Source organism: Pelophylax lessonae, assembly GCF_965119305.1.
Source record: "Pelophylax lessonae genome assembly, chromosome: 9".
Taxonomy (NCBI): Eukaryota; Metazoa; Chordata; class Amphibia; order Anura; family Ranidae; genus Pelophylax; species Pelophylax lessonae.
The window spans coordinates 2,455,750-2,474,478 of NC_138776.1; the positions used below are offsets into that span (position 1 = coordinate 2,455,750).

The 18,729-nt window shown below is 49.6% G+C and overlaps 1 protein-coding gene across 1 annotated transcript; it reads left to right on the top strand.

Annotated features, from left to right (window-relative positions):
• Nucleotides 1-2,610: 2,610 nt before the first annotated feature.
• LOC309562585 (uncharacterized protein) lies at nt 2,611-14,157 on the top strand (the record flags this gene model as incomplete). Its single annotated transcript, XM_082266836.1, has 2 exons — nt 2,611-3,089; nt 13,998-14,157. 2 exons carry the CDS (start codon nt 2,611-2,613, stop codon nt 14,068-14,070), a joined length of 552 nt encoding a protein of 183 aa, XP_082122962.1. The 3' UTR covers nt 14,071-14,157.
• Between the last annotated feature and the right edge of the window lie 4,572 nt (nt 14,158-18,729).

An 18,729-nucleotide genomic window follows, 5' to 3' on the forward strand; every position in this document is an offset into this window, starting at 1 on the left:
TATGGCTGAGCCCAGGAGCTGACAATCTAATATCCCCACTATAGTCTATGGCTGAGCCCGGGAGTTGACACTCTAATGTCTCCAATATAGTCTATGGCTGAGCCCAGGAGCTGACAATCTAATGTCCCCACTATAAGTCTATGGCTGAGCCCAGGAGCTGACACTCTAATGTCTCCAATATAGTCTATGGCTGAGCCCAGGAGCTGACACTCTAATATCCCCCACTATAGTCTATGGTTGAGCCCGGGAGCTGACACTCTAATGTCTCCAATATAGTTTATGTCTGAGCCCGGGAGCTGACACTCTAATGTCTCCAATATAGTCTAAGGCTGAGCCCAGGAGCTGACACTCTAATATCCCCACTATGGTCTATGGTTGAGCCCAGGAGCTGACACTCAAATATCCCACTATAGTCTATGGCTGAGCCCAGGAGCTGACACTCCAATATCCCACTATAGTCTATGGCTGAACCCAGGAGCTGGCACTCCAATGTCTCCAATATAGTCTATGGCTGAGCCCAGGAGCTGACACTCTAATATCCCACTATAATCTATGGCTGAGCCCAGGAGCTGACACTCTATTGGCCCCACTATAGTCTATGGCTGAGCCCAGGAGCTGACAATCTAATGTGCCCACTTTAGCCTATGGCTGAGCCCAGGAGCTGACACTCTAATGTGCCCACTATAAGTCTATGGCTGAGCCCAGGAGCTGACACTCTAATGTCCCCATTATAGTCTATGGCTGAACCCAGGAGCTGACACTCTAATGTCCCCACTATAGTCTATGGCTGCGCCCAGGAGCTGACACTCTAATATCCCCACTATAGTCTATGGCTGAGCCCAGGAGCTGACACTCTAATGTCCCCACTACAGTCTATGGCTGAGCCCAGCAGCTGACACTCTAATGTCCCCACTATAAGTCTATGGCTGAGCCCAGGAGCTGACACTCTAATGTCCCCATTATAGTCTATGGCTGAACCCAGGAGCTGACACTCCAAGTTTCCCACTATAGTCTATGGCTGAGCTCAGCAGCTGACACTCTAATGTCCCCACTATAGTCTATGGCTGAAGCCAGGAGCTGACACTCTAATGTCCCCACTATAGTCTATGGCTGAAGCCAGGAGCTGACACTCTAATGTTCCCACTATAGTCTATGGCTGAAGCCAGGAGCTGACACTCTAATGTCCCCACTATAGTCTATGGCTGAGCTCAGCAGCTGACACTCTAATGTCCCCACTATAGTCTATGGCTGAGCCCAGGAGCTGACACTCCAATATCCCACTATAGTCTATGACTGAGTCCAGCAGCTGACACTCTAATATCCCACTATAGTCTATGGCTGAGCCCAGGAGCTGACACTCTAATATCCCACTATAGTCTATGGCTGAGTCCAGCAGCTGACAATCTAATGTCCCCACTATAGTCTATGGCTGAGCCCAGCAGCTGACACTCTAATGTCCCCACTATAGTCTATGGCTGAAGCCAGGAGCTGACACTCTAATGTTCCCACTATAGTCTATGGCTGAAGCCAGGAGCTGACACTCTAATGTCCCCACTATAGTCTATGGCTGCGCCCAGGAGCTGACACTCTAATGTCCCCAGTATAGTCTATGGCTGAGCCCAGGATCTGACAATCTAATGTCCCCACTATAGTCTATGGCTGAGCCCAGGAGCTGACACTCTAATGTGCCCACTATAAGTCTATGGCTGAGCCCAGGAGCTGACACTCTAATATCCCCACTATAGTCTATGGCTGAGCCCAGCAGTTGACACTCTAATATCCCACTATAAGTCTATGGCTGAGCCCAGGAGCTGACACTCTAATGTCCCCACTATAGTCTATGGCTGAGCTCAGCAGCTGACACTCCAATGTCCCCAGTATAGTCTCTGGCTGAGCCCAGGAGCTGACACTCTAATATCCCCACTGTAGTCTATGGCTGAGCCCAGAAGCTGACACTCTAATGTCCCCACTATAATCGATGGCTGAGCCCAGAAGCTGACACTCTAATGTCCCCACTATAGTCTATGGCTGAGCCCAGAAGCTGATGCTCTAATGTCCCCAGTACAGTCTTTGGCTGAGCCCAGAAGCTGACACTCTAATGTCCCCAGTACAGTCTATGGCAGAGCCTCTAATCTTTATCTGTTTGAACTCTCACCAGCAATCACCGAGTTGGCCCAGTGAAGAGTTGGCCCAGTGAAGAGTTGGCCCAGGGAAATGTTGGCCCAGTGAAGAGTTGGCCCAGTGAAGAGTTGGCCCAGTGAAGAGTTGGCCCAGTGAAGAGTTGGCCCAGTGAAGAGTTGGCCCAGTGAAGAGTTGGCCCAGTGAAGAGTTGGCCCAGTGAAGAGTTGGCCCAGTGAAGAGTTGGCCCAGTGAAGAGTTGGCCCAGGGAAATGTTGGCCCAGGGAAATGTTGGCCCAGTGAAGAGTTGGCCCAGTGAAGTGTTGGCCCGGTGAAGTGTTGGCCCGGTGAAGTGTTGGCCCGGTGAAGTGTTGGCCCGGTGAAGTGTTGGCCCGGTGAAGTGTTGGCGCAGTGAAGTGTTGGCGCAGTGAAGTGTTGGCGCAGTGAAGTGTTGGCGCAGTGAAGTGTTGGCGCAGTGAAGTGTTGGGAGTGATGCCGCGCTCCAGTGAGATCTCTGCAGACCTTCGGAGAAAGGTGGCTGAAGCCTATCAGTCTGGACAGGGTTACACCACCATCTCCAAGGCCCTGGGCCTCCATCGGACTACGGTCAGAGCCATTCTCACCAAGTGGAAGAAGTTTGGAACGGTGGGGAACCTTCCTAGGAGCGGCCGTCCTGCCAAAATCTCCCCCCAGGCCAGAAGGATCATCATCAGTGAAGTGAAGAAGAACCCTTCCACCACGTCTCGGGAACTCCAGGCCTCTCTGGCCTCGGCTCAGGTTAATGTTCATCACTCAACCATTAGAAAGACTCGGTGCAAGAATGGGAGAGTGGTGAACCGGAAACCTCTCTTCCCTAAAAGGAAGATGGCGGCTTGTCAGGAGTGCAGCGGAAATCTCCGGAATGTCTCCACTCATCTCTGGAAGGAGGTTCTGTGCCACCAAGAATCAAAAGTCAGCTGTGGTCAGAAAAGGTAAAAGGTGTTACAGAGTTCCTATGGGACGAATAATATTCTACCGAATCAGAATATGTGACAACAACTTCACTCACCACCAGTGTAAGGAGGTACTGCCATGGCCACCAGTGTAAGGAGGTACTGCCATGGCCACCAGTGTAAGGAGGTACTGCCTTCACCACCAGTGTAAGGAGGTACTGCCATGGCCACCAGTGTACGGAGGTACTGCCATGGCCACCAGTGTACGGAGATACTGCCTTCACCACCAGTGTAAGGAAGTACTGCCATGGCCACCAGTGTACGGAGGTACTGCCATGGCCACCAGTGTACGGAGGTACTGCCTTCACCACCAGTGTACGGAGGTACTGCCTTCACCACCAGTGTACGGAGGTACTGCCTTCACCACCAGTGTACGGAGGTACTGCCTTCACCACCAGTGTACGGAGGTACTGCCTTCACCACCAGTGTACGGAGGTACTGCCATGGCCACCAGTGTACGGAGGTACTGCCTTCACCACCAGTGTACGGAGGTACTGCCTTCACCACCAGTGTACGGAGGTACTGCCATGGCCACCAGTGTAAGGAGGTACTGCCATGGCCACCAGTGTAAGGAGGTACTGCCTTCACCACCAGTGTACGGAGGTACTGCCTTCACCACCAGTGTAAGGAGGTACTGCCATGGCCACCAATGTAAGGAGGTACTGCCTTCACCACCAGTGTAAGGAGGTACTGCCTTCACCACCAGTGTACGGAGGTACTGCCTTCACCACCAGTGTACGGAGGTACTGCCTTCACCACCAGTGTACGGAGGTACTGCCTTCACCACCAGTGTAAGGAGGTACTGCCTTCACCACCAGTGTAAGGAGGTACTGCCATGGCCACCAGTGTACGGAGGTACTGCCTTCACCACCAGTGTACGGAGGTACTGCCTTCACCACCAGTGTACGGAGGTACTGCCTTCACCACCAGTGTACGGAGGTACTGCCTTCACCACCAGTGTACGGAGGTACTGCCATGGCCACCAGTGTAAGGAAGTACTGCCATGGCCACCAGTGTACGGAGGTACTGCCATGGCCACCAGTGTACGGAGGTACTGCCTTCACCACCAGTGTAAGGAGGTACTGCCATGGCCACCAGTGTAAGGAGGTACTGCCATGGCCACCAGTGTACGGAGGTACTGCCATGGCCACCAGTGTACGGAGGTACTGCCATGGCCACCAGTGTACGGAGGTACTGCCATGGCCACCAGTGTACGGAGGTACTGCCTTCACCACCAGTGTACGGAGGTACTGCCTTCACCACCAGTGTAAGGAAGTACTGCCATGGCCACCAGTGTAAGGAGGTACTGCCTTCACCACCAGTGTAAGGAGGTACTGCCTTCACCACCAGTGTAAGGAGGTACTGCCTTCACCACCAGTGTACGGAGGCACTGCCATGGCCACCAGTGTACGGAGGTACTGCCTTCACCACCAGTGTAAGGAGGTACTGCCTTCACCACCAGTGTACGGAGGTACTGCCATGGCCACCAGTGTAAGGAGGTACTGCCTTCACCACCAGTGTACGGAGGTACTGCCCTCACCACCAGTGTACGGAGGTACTGCCTTCACCACCAGTGTACGGAGGTACTGCCTTCACCACCAGTGTACGGAGGTACTGCCTTCACCACCAGTGTACGGAGGTACTGCCTTCACCACCAGTGTACGGAGGTACTGCCATGGCCACCAGTGTAAGGAGGTACTGCCTTCACCACCAGTGTAAGGAGGTACTGCCTTCACCACCAGTGTACGGAGGTACTGCCTTCACCACCAGTGTAAGGAGGCACTGCCATGGCCATGGCCACCGGTGTAAGTCGGTGGTAACTTATCTGAGAACCAGAAAATGATCTCACATGTTATATGTAGAGATTTTACACTTTATTAATAACACGGGATTGTAAATGTTTTCCTGACATATAATATAAAAATACAGTCTATATATATATATATATATATATAGTATGTGACAAAAGTAAGTACACCCCTCCCATGTGACAACACTGAAGAAATGAGACTTTGCTACAATGTAAAGTAGTGAGTGTACAGCTTGTATAACAGTGTAAATTTACTGTCCCCTCAAAATAACTCAACACACAGCCATTAATGTCTAAACCACTGGCAACAAAAGTGAGTACACCCCTAAGTGACAATGTCCAAATTGGGCCCAAAGTGTCAATATTTTGTGTGGCCGCCATTATTTTCCAGCACTGCCTTAACCCTCTTGGGCATGGAGTTCACCAGAGCTTCACAGGTTGTCACTGGAGTCCTCTTCCCCTCCCCCATGATGACATCACAGAGCTGGTGGATGTTAGAGACCTTGCGCTCCTCCACCTTCTGTTTGAGGATCCCCACAGATGCTCAATAGGGTTTAGGTCTGGAGAAATGCTTGGCCAGTCCATCACCTTTACCCTCAGCTTCTTTAGCAAGGCAGTGGTCGTCTTGGAGGTGTTTGGGGTCGTTATGTTGGAATACTTCCCTGCCCCCCAGTCTCTGAAGGGAGGGGATCATGCTCTGCTTCAGTATGTCACAGTACATGTTGGCATTCATGGTTCCCTCAATGATCTGTAGCTCTCCAGTGCCGGCAGCACTCATGCAGCCCCAGACCATGACACTCCCACCACCATGCCTGACTGTAGGAAGACACACTTGTCTTTGTACTTCTCACCTGGTTGCTGCCACACACGCCTGACACCATCTGACACCAAATAAGTTTATCTTGGTCTCATCAGAGCACAGGAGATTGTTCCAGTAATCCATGTCCTTAGTCTGCTTGTCTTCAGCAAACTGTTTGTGGGCTTTCTTGTCCATCATCTTTAGAAGAGGCTTCCTTCTGGGATGACAGCCATGCAGACCAATTTGATGCAGTGTGCGGCGTATGGTCTGAGCACTGACAGGCTGACCCCTCCCCCACCCCTTCAACCTCTGCAGCAATGCTGGCAGCACTCATACGTCTATTTCCCAAAGACAACCTCTGGATATGACGCTGAGCACGGCACTCAACTTCTTTGGTGGACCATGGTGAGGCCTGTTCTGAGTGGAACCTGTCCTGGTAAATCGCTGTATGGTCTTGGCCACCGTGCTGCAGCTCAGTTTCAGGGTCTTGGCAATCTTCTTATAGCCTAGGCCATCTTTATGTAGAGCAACAATTCTTTTTTTTCAGATCCTCAGAGAGTTCTTTGCCATGAGGTGCCATGTTGAACTTCCAGTGACCAGTATGAGAGAGTGAGAGCGATAACACCAAATCTAACACACCTGCTCTACATTCACACCTGAGACCTTGTAACACTAACGAGTCACATGACACCGGGGAGGGAAAATGGCTATTCGGGCCCAATTTGGACATTGTCACTTAGGGGTGTACTGACTTTTGTTGCCAGCAGTTTAGACATTAATGGCTGTGTGTTGAGTTATTTTGAGGGGACAGTAAATTTACACTGTTATACAAGCTGTACACTCACTACTTTACATTGTAGCAAAGTCTCATTTCTTCATTGTTGTCACATGAAAAGATAGAATAAAATATTTACAGAAATGTGAGGGGTGTACTTACTTTTGTCAGGTACTGCATGTATGGGATGTTGGTACACCCGGAAATGGTTTCAGATCCATATAAAATGTTGGTGGATAATTAATCTATATAAAGTTTGGTCCATATATATATATATATATTTGGAGAGAGGCACTATTTTCATACTTTTGGCTCTGTTTGCCACCAGAATAAAATTAAAATGAAACAATCCAAATGAATTTGAAGTGCAGACTTTCAGCTTTAATTCAAGGGGTTGAACATAAATATCAAGTACAAATTTTAGGAACTGTAACCATTTTTATTCACGGCCCCTCCCCCCCCCTCGTTTTCAGGGGCTCAAGTGTAATTGGACAATTGAATATAATCATAAATAAAATGTTTATGTTTAATATTTTGTTGAGAATCCTTTACTGACAATGACTGCCTGAATTCTGGAATCCATGGACGTTACCTGGGACCGGCTTTCCTCCTTTCTGATGCTTTGCCAGGCTCTACCTGCAAGCTGTCTTCGGTTGTTCTTTGTTTGTGGCTCTTTCTGCCTTTAGTTTTGCCTTCAGCAAGTGAAATTCTCAATTGGGTTGAGATCAGGTGATGGACTCGGCCATTGCAGAATATTTCACTTCTTTTCCTTCAAACGCTCCTGGGTTACTTTTGCAGTGTGTTTTTGAATCATTGTCCATCTGTACTGGGAGGTGCCGTCCAATCAACTTTGCTGCATTTGGCTGAATCTGGGCTGACGGTATATCTCTAAATCCTGCAGAATTCATCCGGCTGCTTCTGTCTTCTGTCACATCATTAATAAACACCAATGAGCCAGTGCCCCTGGAAGCCATGCATACCCACGCCATCACACTGCCCCCACCATGTGTTACAGATGACGTTCAGTGCTTTGGATAATGAGTTGTTCCAAGCGTTCTCCACACTTTTTTTCTTCCTGTCATTCTGCTACAGATTAACCTTACTTTCATCCGTCCAGAGAATGCTTTTCCAGAACTGCTCTGACTTTTTTACTTTCAATACAATTTTTATTTGAGTTTCAAGAATAAAAAGAACATAAAACATAAACAGGCATCTTCGGGTGCAAGACTCGCAGGTCAGCATTACAGAGGAGAACAGGAAATAAATTGCGCAACCACATGTAAATTATGAACAGAGTCGTGGAGCATTTCAACGTACATTGTGGCAATCCGTCTACAGGGAGAGCGACCTCACACCGCACCCGTCCCAGCCCCAAATCTCTCAAAGTGGTCGGGAAGACCAGGGCCAGAACAAAGCGCAACCAGTCAAGACCGGGAGAGGCCGAGCTCGCCTTCCATATACACTGCTCTGGCTTTTTTAGATGTTTTTTTGGCAAAGTCTAATCTGGCTTTTCTATTCTTCAGGCTTATTGATGGTTTGCACCTTGTGGTGAATCCTCTGTATTTGCTCTCGTGGAGTCTTCTCTTGATTGTAGGCTTTGGCAAAGATTGGTCCACCTCCTGGAGAGTGTCCTTACCTTGCCTGGATGCTGTGAATGAGTTTTTCTTTACCATAGAGAGGATTCTGCAGTCATCCACCACTGTTGTCTTCCGTGGAAGTCCGTCCAGGCCTTTTTATGTTGCTGAGCTCACCAGTGCATTCTTCTTTCCTCAGAATGTACCAAACTGTTGATTTGGCCACTCCTAATGTTGCTGAGATCTCTCCGATAGATTTGTTTAATTTTTGAAGCCTTACAATGGCCTGTTTCACTTGCAAGGACAGCTCATTTGAAAGCATGACTGAGGTTCACAGCAATAGAGTCCAAATAAAATTGGGGTAAAGGAGTAAGTGGGACCTCAATCTCCCCAGATGTAGAGGTTCTCACTGGGAAAGGGGAATGGGAATAGGAAAATTTACTGGATTTTTGGGTACCAATACCTTAACCGTTAATATGATGGAAATATCATTATTTAAAAAAGACTTTATTAAATATATAAAAAAGGTTTACAGATACTTCATTACAACAGTTATGACATAAATAACATACAAGTGACACAACCAGTGTCAGCTAAGAATTGACTCAGAATGTGGAGAGCAGTCGGAATATCTCCACAGTTTCTCTACATGTCTCGCGGGCTAGGCCGCTTCTTCAGGAGAGTATAATACATACATTTTTACCAGAATCTATGGTCACTATAGAGCATGAAGGCCCAGAAGGGAGAGCAGAACCATCAACACTCTCGCCGGCGGGTATGGGAGGCCAGGTAGGAAATCATCCGACCATAGAAAAATGATAAATAAACCACAAAGAGAGGGCTAGAGGGTACCGATTTAAGGGGCCCGTAGCTCCTGCATACAAATGGCTGCTTTAAAGAGAGATAACCTGGGGACAATCAGATCAGGCAAGATCCATCTGTCTGAGTCCCTTAACCACTTGCCGACCGCCGCACGACTATCTACGTCGGCGGTCAGCCCCTCACAGGCAAAGTGACGTAGGTCTACGTCACTAGCTTGTGAGGGTCTAGGGAGCGAGCGCGCGCCCCCGGAGGCGCGCTCCCGCTCCCGAGTGGTCACGGACCCCCCCGCGCGTGTGACCGGCGGACCCGATGTCCGCCGGCCACTCTGCGATCGGCGGGGGAGAGGGAGAAAGTCAGGCAGCTTGTGTAAACAAGCCACCTGTCATTCTCCTCGCTGTATGAGAGCTGATCATCTGGATCTACTATGTAGATCCGTTGATCACTCTGCATACAGCTGAAGCCCCAGCCAATCACAGTTAGAATCACGCCCCTAGGGACACACACAGCCCCTCCCTCTCAAATAAAGTTAACCCCTTCACTACCAGTGTATTTTTACAGTAACAGTGCATATGTATAGCACTGATTACTGTAGAAATGTCACTGGTAACCCCAAAAGTGTCAAAAATGTCAGTCAAGGGTCCGATCTGTCCGCCGCAATGTCGCAGTACCGCAAAAAAAATCGCAGATCGCCGCCATTACGCGTTAAAAAAAAAACAACAAAAATGACAAAAATCTTTCCCTTAGTTAGTAAACGCAATAACTTTTGCGCAAACCAATCAAAATACGCTTTTTGCGATTTTTTTTACCAAACATAGGTAGCATAAAACAAATTGGCCGAAAATTTTAAAAAATTTTGATTTTTACATTTTTTTTTTGGGGAATTTCATATAAAAAAAAAGGGAAAAATATTGCTATTTTTGCAAAATGGACGCTCTTTTTTTGTTTATAGCGCGTGATCAAAAAATCGCACAGGTGATCAAATACCGCCAAAAGAAAGCTCTGTTTGTGGGAAAAAAAGGACGCCAAATTCGTTTAGGTACAGCGTCGCACGACCGCGCAATTCTCCGTTAAAGTCACGCAGTGCCGAATCGCAAAATACCCCCTGGTCGGAATGGGGGTAAAATCTTCCGGGGCTTAAGTGGTTAAGTTAACATGACTTCCTTTGTTGCTGTTTTTGGTGCCTCTAATAAGAGCAGGCAAAGTGAACCCCAAAATAAGGGGCGACTGGGTTTCCAAGGAGCGAACTCCCTTTTGGTGTAAAGGACAAGGTCCTCGTGGGTCGCCTCATATACGTCCTCTCTTGTGTGGAACACAAATAGCCAACAAGTCGGCTATTTGTGTTCCCCAATTTTATATTGACACTTTTCTGGAAGCTGGTACCATTTTTCTGTATACTATTCTAGGCACTCAATATTCAATAGAGTCCAAATGCAAATATCAAACCTAAGTCCCGTACACACGATACGAAAATCGGAAGGGAAATTTCGTCTGACGAACGATCTGCCGATTTTCGGATTGTTAGTATGGCGCTTTCGACAGCCGATTACGAATTTTCGGACGACAAAATCCTGATGTGCAGGGTAAAAAAATTTTATCGTACATCAACACAACGTCCGATTTTCGTTTAATTAGTACAGTTTTTGTCCGAAAAAAATCGTACGAGCAAGACTAGGCATGCTCAGAAACGAAAGAACAAATACAAAGCAATCCAACACGACATCACTTCTATCACATGACATCACTTCTATCACATGACATCACTTCTATCACATGACATCACTTCTGAAGTTGAATTCTGTCGTACGGGAATTTTCGTATGAAAGTTCCCTCTTCACTTTCCATATGAGACCAGCATGCAACAAAAATTGGACGCAAGATCATTCGATAATCTGATTGTGTGTACGAGACTTTAAGCTGGATACACACTATACAACCTTTGTTGTTAGATTTCCTTTAGATTTAGGGCTCTTTCACACAGTATGTCCGTCAGACGGACTCCGTTTATCTCAGCGGGGGATCGATCCGCCAATCCCCCGCTGAGCAGGAGGATGACAGCTGTTCTCCGCACTGAGTGCGGAGACACAGCTGTCAGAGCCCCATGCATCTCTATGGGGAAATCGGATGGGAACGGACCGTTGGTCCGTTCTCATCCGATCCCATCCAATCCGATCCGCTGGACAGATGGAAAATAGGGTTTCTATCCGTCCAGATTTGACGGATTGGATCGGATGTCAGCGGACATGTCTCCACTGACATCCGATGCCCCATAGGGATGCATGGGGGGACCGTTCAGATCCGCCAAAAAAACGGACAGGCAGATCTGAGCAGCCCACCTGTGTGAAAGGGGCTTTACCTTCAACTATGTAGTGCAAGGGCCGGCCTGACTGCATACAAATTGAAAGTGTTTAGATTTGACCTCAAATTATATGGTTTTGGTAAATCTAAAGGAAAAAATCTAAAGAGAATTGTATAGTGTGTGCCCAGAATCAACTCCAGACCTTTTACCTGCTTCATTGATGAATACATAACGAAGGAGTAGTCCACACCTGGCCATGAAACGGAGGAGTAGTCCACACCTGGCCATGAAACGGAGGAGTAGTCCACACCTGGCCATGAAACGAAGGCGTAGTCCACACCTGGACATGAAACGGAGGAGTAGTCCACACCTGGCCATGAAACGGAGGAGTAGTCCACACCTGGCCATGAAACGGAGGAGTAGTCTACACCTGGCCATGAAACGAAGGCGTAGTCCACACCTGGCCATGAAACGGAGGAGTAGTCCACACCTGGCCATGAAACGGAGGAGTAGTCTACACCTGGCCATGAAACTAAGGCGTAGTCCACACCTGGCCATGAAACGGAGGAGTAGTCCACACCTGGCCATGAAACGAAGGTAGTCCACACCTGGCCATGAAACGGAGGAGTAGTCCACACCTGGCCATGAAACGGAGGAGTAGTCCACACCTGGCCATGAAACGGAGGAGTAGTCCACACCTGGCCATGAAACGAAGGCGTAGTCCACACCTGGACATGAAACGGAGGAGTAGTCCACACCTGGCCATGAAACGGAGGAGTAGTCCACACCTGGCCATGAAACGGAGGAGTAGTCTACACCTGGCCATGAAACGAAGGCGTAGTCCACACCTGGCCATGAAACGAAGGCGTAGTCCACACCTGGCCATGAAACGAAGGCGTAGTCCACACCTGGCCATGAAACGGAGGAGTAGTCCACACCTGGCCATGAAACGGAGGAGTAGTCCACACCTGGCCATGAAACGGAGGAGTAGTCCACACCTGGCCATGAAACGGAGGAGTAGTCTACACCTGGCCATGAAACGAAGGCGTAGTCCACACCTGGCCATGAAACGGAGGAGTAGTCCACACCTGGCCATGAAACGGAGGAGTAGTCCACACCTGGCCATGAAACGGAGGAGTAGTCCACACCTGGCCATGAAACGGAGGAGTAGTCCACACCTGGCCATGAAACGGAGGAGTAGTCCACACCTGGCCATGAAACGGAGGAGTAGTCCACACCTGGCCATGAAACGGAGGAGTAGTCTACACCTGGCCATGAAACGAAGGCGTAGTCCACACCTGGCAATGAAACGAAGGCGTAGTCCACACCTGGCCATGAAACGGAGGAGTAGTCCACACCTGGCCATGAAACGGAGGAGTAGTCCACACCTGGCCATGAAACGGAGGAGTAGTCCACACCTGGCCATGAAACGGAGGAGTAGTCCACACCTGGCCATGAAACGGAGGCGTAGTCCACACCTGGCCATGAAACGGAGGAGTAGTCCACACCTGGCCATGAAACGGAGGAGTAGTCCACACCTGGCCATGAAACGGAGGAGTAGTCCACACCTGGCCATGAAACGGAGGAGTAGTCCACACCTGGCCATGAAACGGAGGAGTAGTCCACACCTGGCCATGAAACGGAGGAGTAGTCCACACCTGGCCATGAAACGGAGGAGTAGTCCACACCTGGCCATGAAACGGAGGAGTAGTCCACACCTGGCCATGAAACGGAGGAGTAGTCCACACCTGGCCATGAAATGGAGGCGTAGTCCACACCTGGCCATGAAACGGAGGAGTAGTCCACACCTGGCCATGAAACGGAGGAGTAGTCCACACCTGGCCATGAAATGGAGGAGTAGTCCACACCTGGCCATGAAATGGAGGCGTAGTCCACACCTGGCCATGAAACGGAGGAGTAGTCCACACCTGGCCATGAAACGAAGGCGTAGTCCACACCTGGCCATAAAACGAAGGCGTAGTCCACACCTGGCCATGAAACGAAGGCGTAGTCCACACCTGGCCATGAAACGGAGGAGTAGTCCACACCTGGCCATGAAACGAAGGCGTAGTCCACACCTGGCCATGAAACTAAGGCGTAGTCCACACCTGGCCATGAAACTAAGGCGTAGTCCACACCTGGCCATGAAACGAAGGCGTAGTCCACACCTGGCCATGAAACGGAGGAGTAGTCCACACCTGGCCATGAAACGAAGGCGTAGTCCACACCTGGCCATGAAACTAAGGCGTAGTCCACACCTGGCCATGAAACGAAGGCGTAGTCCACACCTGGCCATGAAACGAAGGCGTAGTCCACACCTGGCCATGAAACGAAGGCGTAGTCCACACCTGGCCATGAAACGAAGGCGTAGTCCACACCTGGCCATGAAACGGCTTTTGATTCAATTGTCCAATTATTTTGGTCCCTTGAAAAAGGGGGGATGGCTATTCTTAAGAGCTGTAATTCCTAAACCCTTCCTCCGATTTGGATGTACATACCCTCATATTAAACCTGAGAGTGCGCACTTTCTACCCATATCCATTTTATAACTATAGCTTGTATATGTTTTGGTAAATACCTGAAAAAATCTAAAATTGTGTCTGTATCCAAATATATATGGCCTTATCTGTAAAATATATGAGTTTCACTTTTTGAATGGAATTACTGAAAGAAATAAACTTTTTTGATGATATTCTAATTGTTTTAGATTGACTTGTATATTTATTGTGAATAATAATGATGGTGGAAAATATAGGAAATGATATAGATCGCCTTCCTGATGTGGTTTACATTTTCTTCCTTTTCATGCAGCGTCTCCGGCCGCCCAGAAGGTGAAGGACTTCCTGTTCCGGAGGTGCAGCTCTCCGATTCTGCAGATTTGTGACCACCAGAAGCAGACGGAATTCATTTTGTACTTTTTTGGTCAGCATCCCCTGCATCTGTTTGATTTATGTTGGCGCCTGACCAGTGGGGATGGAGGGGGGGATACTGGGAGACATGGCTGAATCTAAGGGGAGGGGGGGGATACCAGGAGACATTTCTGAATGTAAGGGGGGGGGCATGGGACATCACTGAATCTCACGGGGGGGGGGATACCAGGGGGCACAGCTGAATCTAATGGGGGGGACCAGGGGACGTCACCGAATCTCACGGGGGGGGGGGAATACCAGGGGGCACAGCTGAATCTAAGGGGGGGGGACCAGGGGACGTCACCGAATCTTACGGGGGGGGGAATACCAGGGGGCACAGCTGAATCTCAAATTAGTTAAGACATTTTCCTATATGAAGGACTGCTGAGCCTCATCAGAATAAGTTGATCTTCTTGTACCATGTCCTCCTTGTATTCTCTCTCCAGGTGGAAATGATTTTGGAGGACATACAAGGCAAAGTCGTAGTTGCAGAGGTCTATGTGTAAGGTTAGATTCATACCATAGAGGTGCGACGGCACGCATGTTTCCGTGTGTCACGTGTAGGGTAGCTCGTTCATATTAATAGGTTGCCCTCTGCATGAGAAACACAGAAAAAATCCTCTGACCCTATTCCAAAATTTTCCAACTGAGCATGTTAGCAGATGCATGGGGCCATTGGCTCCTGCTGATGTCAATCACAGCCAGTGAGCCAATGAGGAAAGAGAGGGGGTGGGGCTGAACCATGGCTCTGTGTGTGAATAGACATGCAGAGCAGAAGGTCAGGAGTGAGCCTACCTGGGTGCCTTCATTGTAAGCTGCTTGCTCTGGGGGGCACTTGTCAGAAGGGAGGGGCCAAGAGAGTTGGTGGGGGAGCTGAGAATCAGGGGATCAGGGCTCTTCTGTGCAAAACCGCTGCACAGAGCAGGTGAGTATAACATGTTTGTTTTTTCCTTTAATTGCCTTTAACCACTTGGCACCCAGGGCAATTCTGGCATTCCTCTCCTACATCTATAAATCATCATTTTTTTCTGGAAAATGACTCGGAAACCCCCAAACATTATATATCAAATCTCAAAAACAGGAATGGTTTTACAGGTGGAATCCACTGAATTTTTTTCCCTACTCATCTTTCCTGACTGTTTCTCACTAGTTTTGCATTGGGCTAGAGTCAGTGTCACTACTGGTAGCATGAGGCGATACCTGGACCCTATAGAGAGGGTCAGTGTCACTACTGGTAGCATGAGGCGATACCTGGACCCTATAGAGAGGGTCAGTGTCACTACTGGTAGCATGAGGCCATACCTGGACCCTATAGAGGGGGTCAGTGTCACTACTGGTAGCATGAGGCTATACCTGGACCCTATAGAGAGGGTCAGTGTCACTACTGGTAGCATGAGGCCATACCTGGACCCTATAGAGGGGGTCAGTGTCACTACTGGTAGCATGAGGCTATACCTGGACCCTATAGAGGGGGTCAGTGTCACTACTGGTAGCATGAGGCTATACCTGGACCCTATAGAGGGGGGTCAGCGTCACTACTGGTAGTATGAGGCCATACCTAGACCCTATAGAGGGGGTCAGTGTCACTACTGGTAGTATGAGGCCATACCTGGACCCTATAGAGGGGGTCAGTGTCACTACTGGTAGTATGAGGCCATACCTGAACCCTATAGAGGGGGTCAGTGTCACTACTGGTAGTATGAGGCAATACCTGGACCCTATAGAGGGGGTCAGTGTCACTACTGGTAGCATGAGGCCATACCTGGACCCTATAGAGGGGGTCAGTGTCACTACTGGTAGCATGAAGCCATACCTGGACCCTATAGAGGGGGGTCAGTGTCACTACTGGTAGGATGAGGCCATACCTGGACCCTATAGAGGGGGTCAGTGTCACTACTGGTAGTATGAGGCCATACCTGGACCCTATAGAGGGGATCAGTGTCACTACTGGTAGTATGAGGCCATACCTGAACCCTATAGAGGGGGTCAGTGTCACTACTGGTAGTATGAGGCAATACCTGGACCCTATAGAGGGGGTCAGTGTCACTACTGGTAGCATGAGGCCATACCTGGACCCTATAGAGGGGGTCAGTGTCACTACTGGTAGCATGAAGCCATACCTGGACCCTATAGAGGGGGGTCAGTGTCACTACTGGTAGGATGAGGCCATACCTGGACCCTATAGAGGGGGTCAGTGTCACTACTGGTAGCATGAGGCCATACCTGGACCCTATAGAGGGGGTCAGTGTCACTACTGGTAGCATGAAGCCATACCTGGACCCTATAGAGGGGGTCAGTGTCACTACTGGTAGTATGAAGAGATACCTGGACCCAATAGAGGGGGTCAGTGTCACTACTGGTAGCATGAAGCCATACCTGGACCCTATAGAGGGGGGTCAGTGTCACTACTGGTAGGATGAGGCCATACCTGGACCCTATAGAGGGGGTCAGTGTCACTAATGGTAGTATGAGGCCATACCTGGACCCTATAGAGGGGGTCAGTGTCACTACTGGTAGCATGAAGCCATACCTGGACCCTATAGAGGGGGTCAGTGTCACTACTGGTAGTATGAGGAGATACCTGGACCCTATAGAGGGGGTCAGTGTCACTACTGGTAGTATGAGGCCATACCTGGACCCTATAGAGGGGGTCAGTGTCACTACTGGTAGCATGAGGCGATACTTGGACCCTATAGAGGGGGGTCAGCGTCACTACTGGTAGCATGAGGCCATACCTGGACCCTATAGAGGGAGTCAGTGTCACTACTGGTAGCATGAGGCCATACCTGGACCCTATAGAGGGGGTCAGTGTCACTACTGGTAGCACGAGGCCATACCTGGACCCTATAGAGGGAGTCAGTGTCACTACTGGTAGTATGAGGCCATACCTGGACCCTATAGAGGGGATCAGTGTCACTACTGGTAGCATGAGGCCATACCTGGACCCTATAGAGGGGGGGTCAGTGTCACTACTGGTAGTATGAGGTCATACCTGGACCCTATAGAGAGGGTCAGTGTCACTACTGGTAGTATGAGGTCATACCTGGACCCTATAGAGGGGGTCAGTGTCACTACTGGTAGTATGAGGTCATACCTGGACCCTATAGAGAGGGTCAGTGTCACTACTGGTAGTATGAGGTCATACCTGGACCCTATAGAGGAGGTCAGTGTCACTACTGGTAGTATGAGGTCATACCTGGACCCTATAGAGGGGGTCAGTGTCACTACTGGTAGTATGAGGTCATACCTGGACCCTATAGAGGAGGTCAGTGTCACTACTGGTAGCATGAGGCCCCACCTGGACCCTATAGAGGGGGTCAGTGTCACTACTGGTAGTATGAGGCAATACCTGGACCCTATAGAGGGGGGTCAGTGTCACTACTGATAGTATGAGGCCATACCTGGACCCTATAGAGGGGGGTCAGTGTCACTACTGGTAGCATGAGGAGATACCTGGACCCTATAGAGGGAGGTCAGTGTCACTACTGGTAGTATGAGGCCATACCTGGACCCTATAGAGGGGGTCAGTGTCACTACTAGTAGCATGAGGCCATACCTGGACCCTATAGAGGGGGTCAGTGTCACTACTGGTAGCATGAGGCCATACCTGGACCCTATAGAGGGGGTCAGTGATACTACTGGTAGCATGAGGCCATACCTGGACCCTATAGAGGGGGTCAGTGTCACTACTGGTAGTATGAGGCCATACCTGGACCCTATAGAGGGGGTCAGTGTCACTACTAGTAGCATGAGGCCATACCTGGACCCTATAGAGGGGGTCAGTGTCACTACTGGTAGCATGAGGCGATACTTGGACCCTATAGAGGGGGGTCAGCGTCACTACTGGTAGCATGAGGCCATACCTGGACCCTATAGAGGGAGTCAGTGTCACTACTGGTAGCATGAGGCCATACCTGGACCCTATAGAGGGGGTCAGTGTCACTACTGGTAGCACGAGGCCATACCTGGACCCTATAGAGGGGGGTCAGTGTCACTACTGGTAGCATGAGGCCATACCTGGACCCTATAGAGGGAGTCAGTGTCACTACTGGTAGTATGAGGCCATACCTGGACCCTATAGAGGGGATCAGTGTCACTACTGGTAGCATGAGGCCATACCTGGACCCCATAGAGGGGGGTCAGTGTCACTACTGGTAGTATGAGGTCATACCTGGACCCTATAGAGAGGGTCAGTGTCACTACTGGTAGTATGAGGCCATACCTGGGCTCTATAGAGGATGCACAGGCAGTCCAACTCCTCCAGGATGGCACATCAATACGTTCCATTGCCAGAAGGTCTCAGGAGCATGGATTAGATTCCAGGAGACAGGTATCCTTTCCTTCCTTACACATTACCCAGTCCATACCAGTATAGTACACGGGACGTTTTTACAGCTGCTGGTTTTGGCGTCAGGCGTTTTTTCTGCAGCCAATAAACTCCCCGGCATGTTCTCCTATGTCTCCCCGGCATGTTCTCCTATGTCTCCCCAGCATGTCCTCCTATGTCTCCCCAGCATGTTCTCCTATGTCTCCCCAGCATGTTCTCCTATGTCTCCCCAGCATGTTCTCCTATGTCTCCCCAGCATGTTCTCCTATGTCTCCCCAGCATGATCTCCTATGTCTCCCCAGCATGT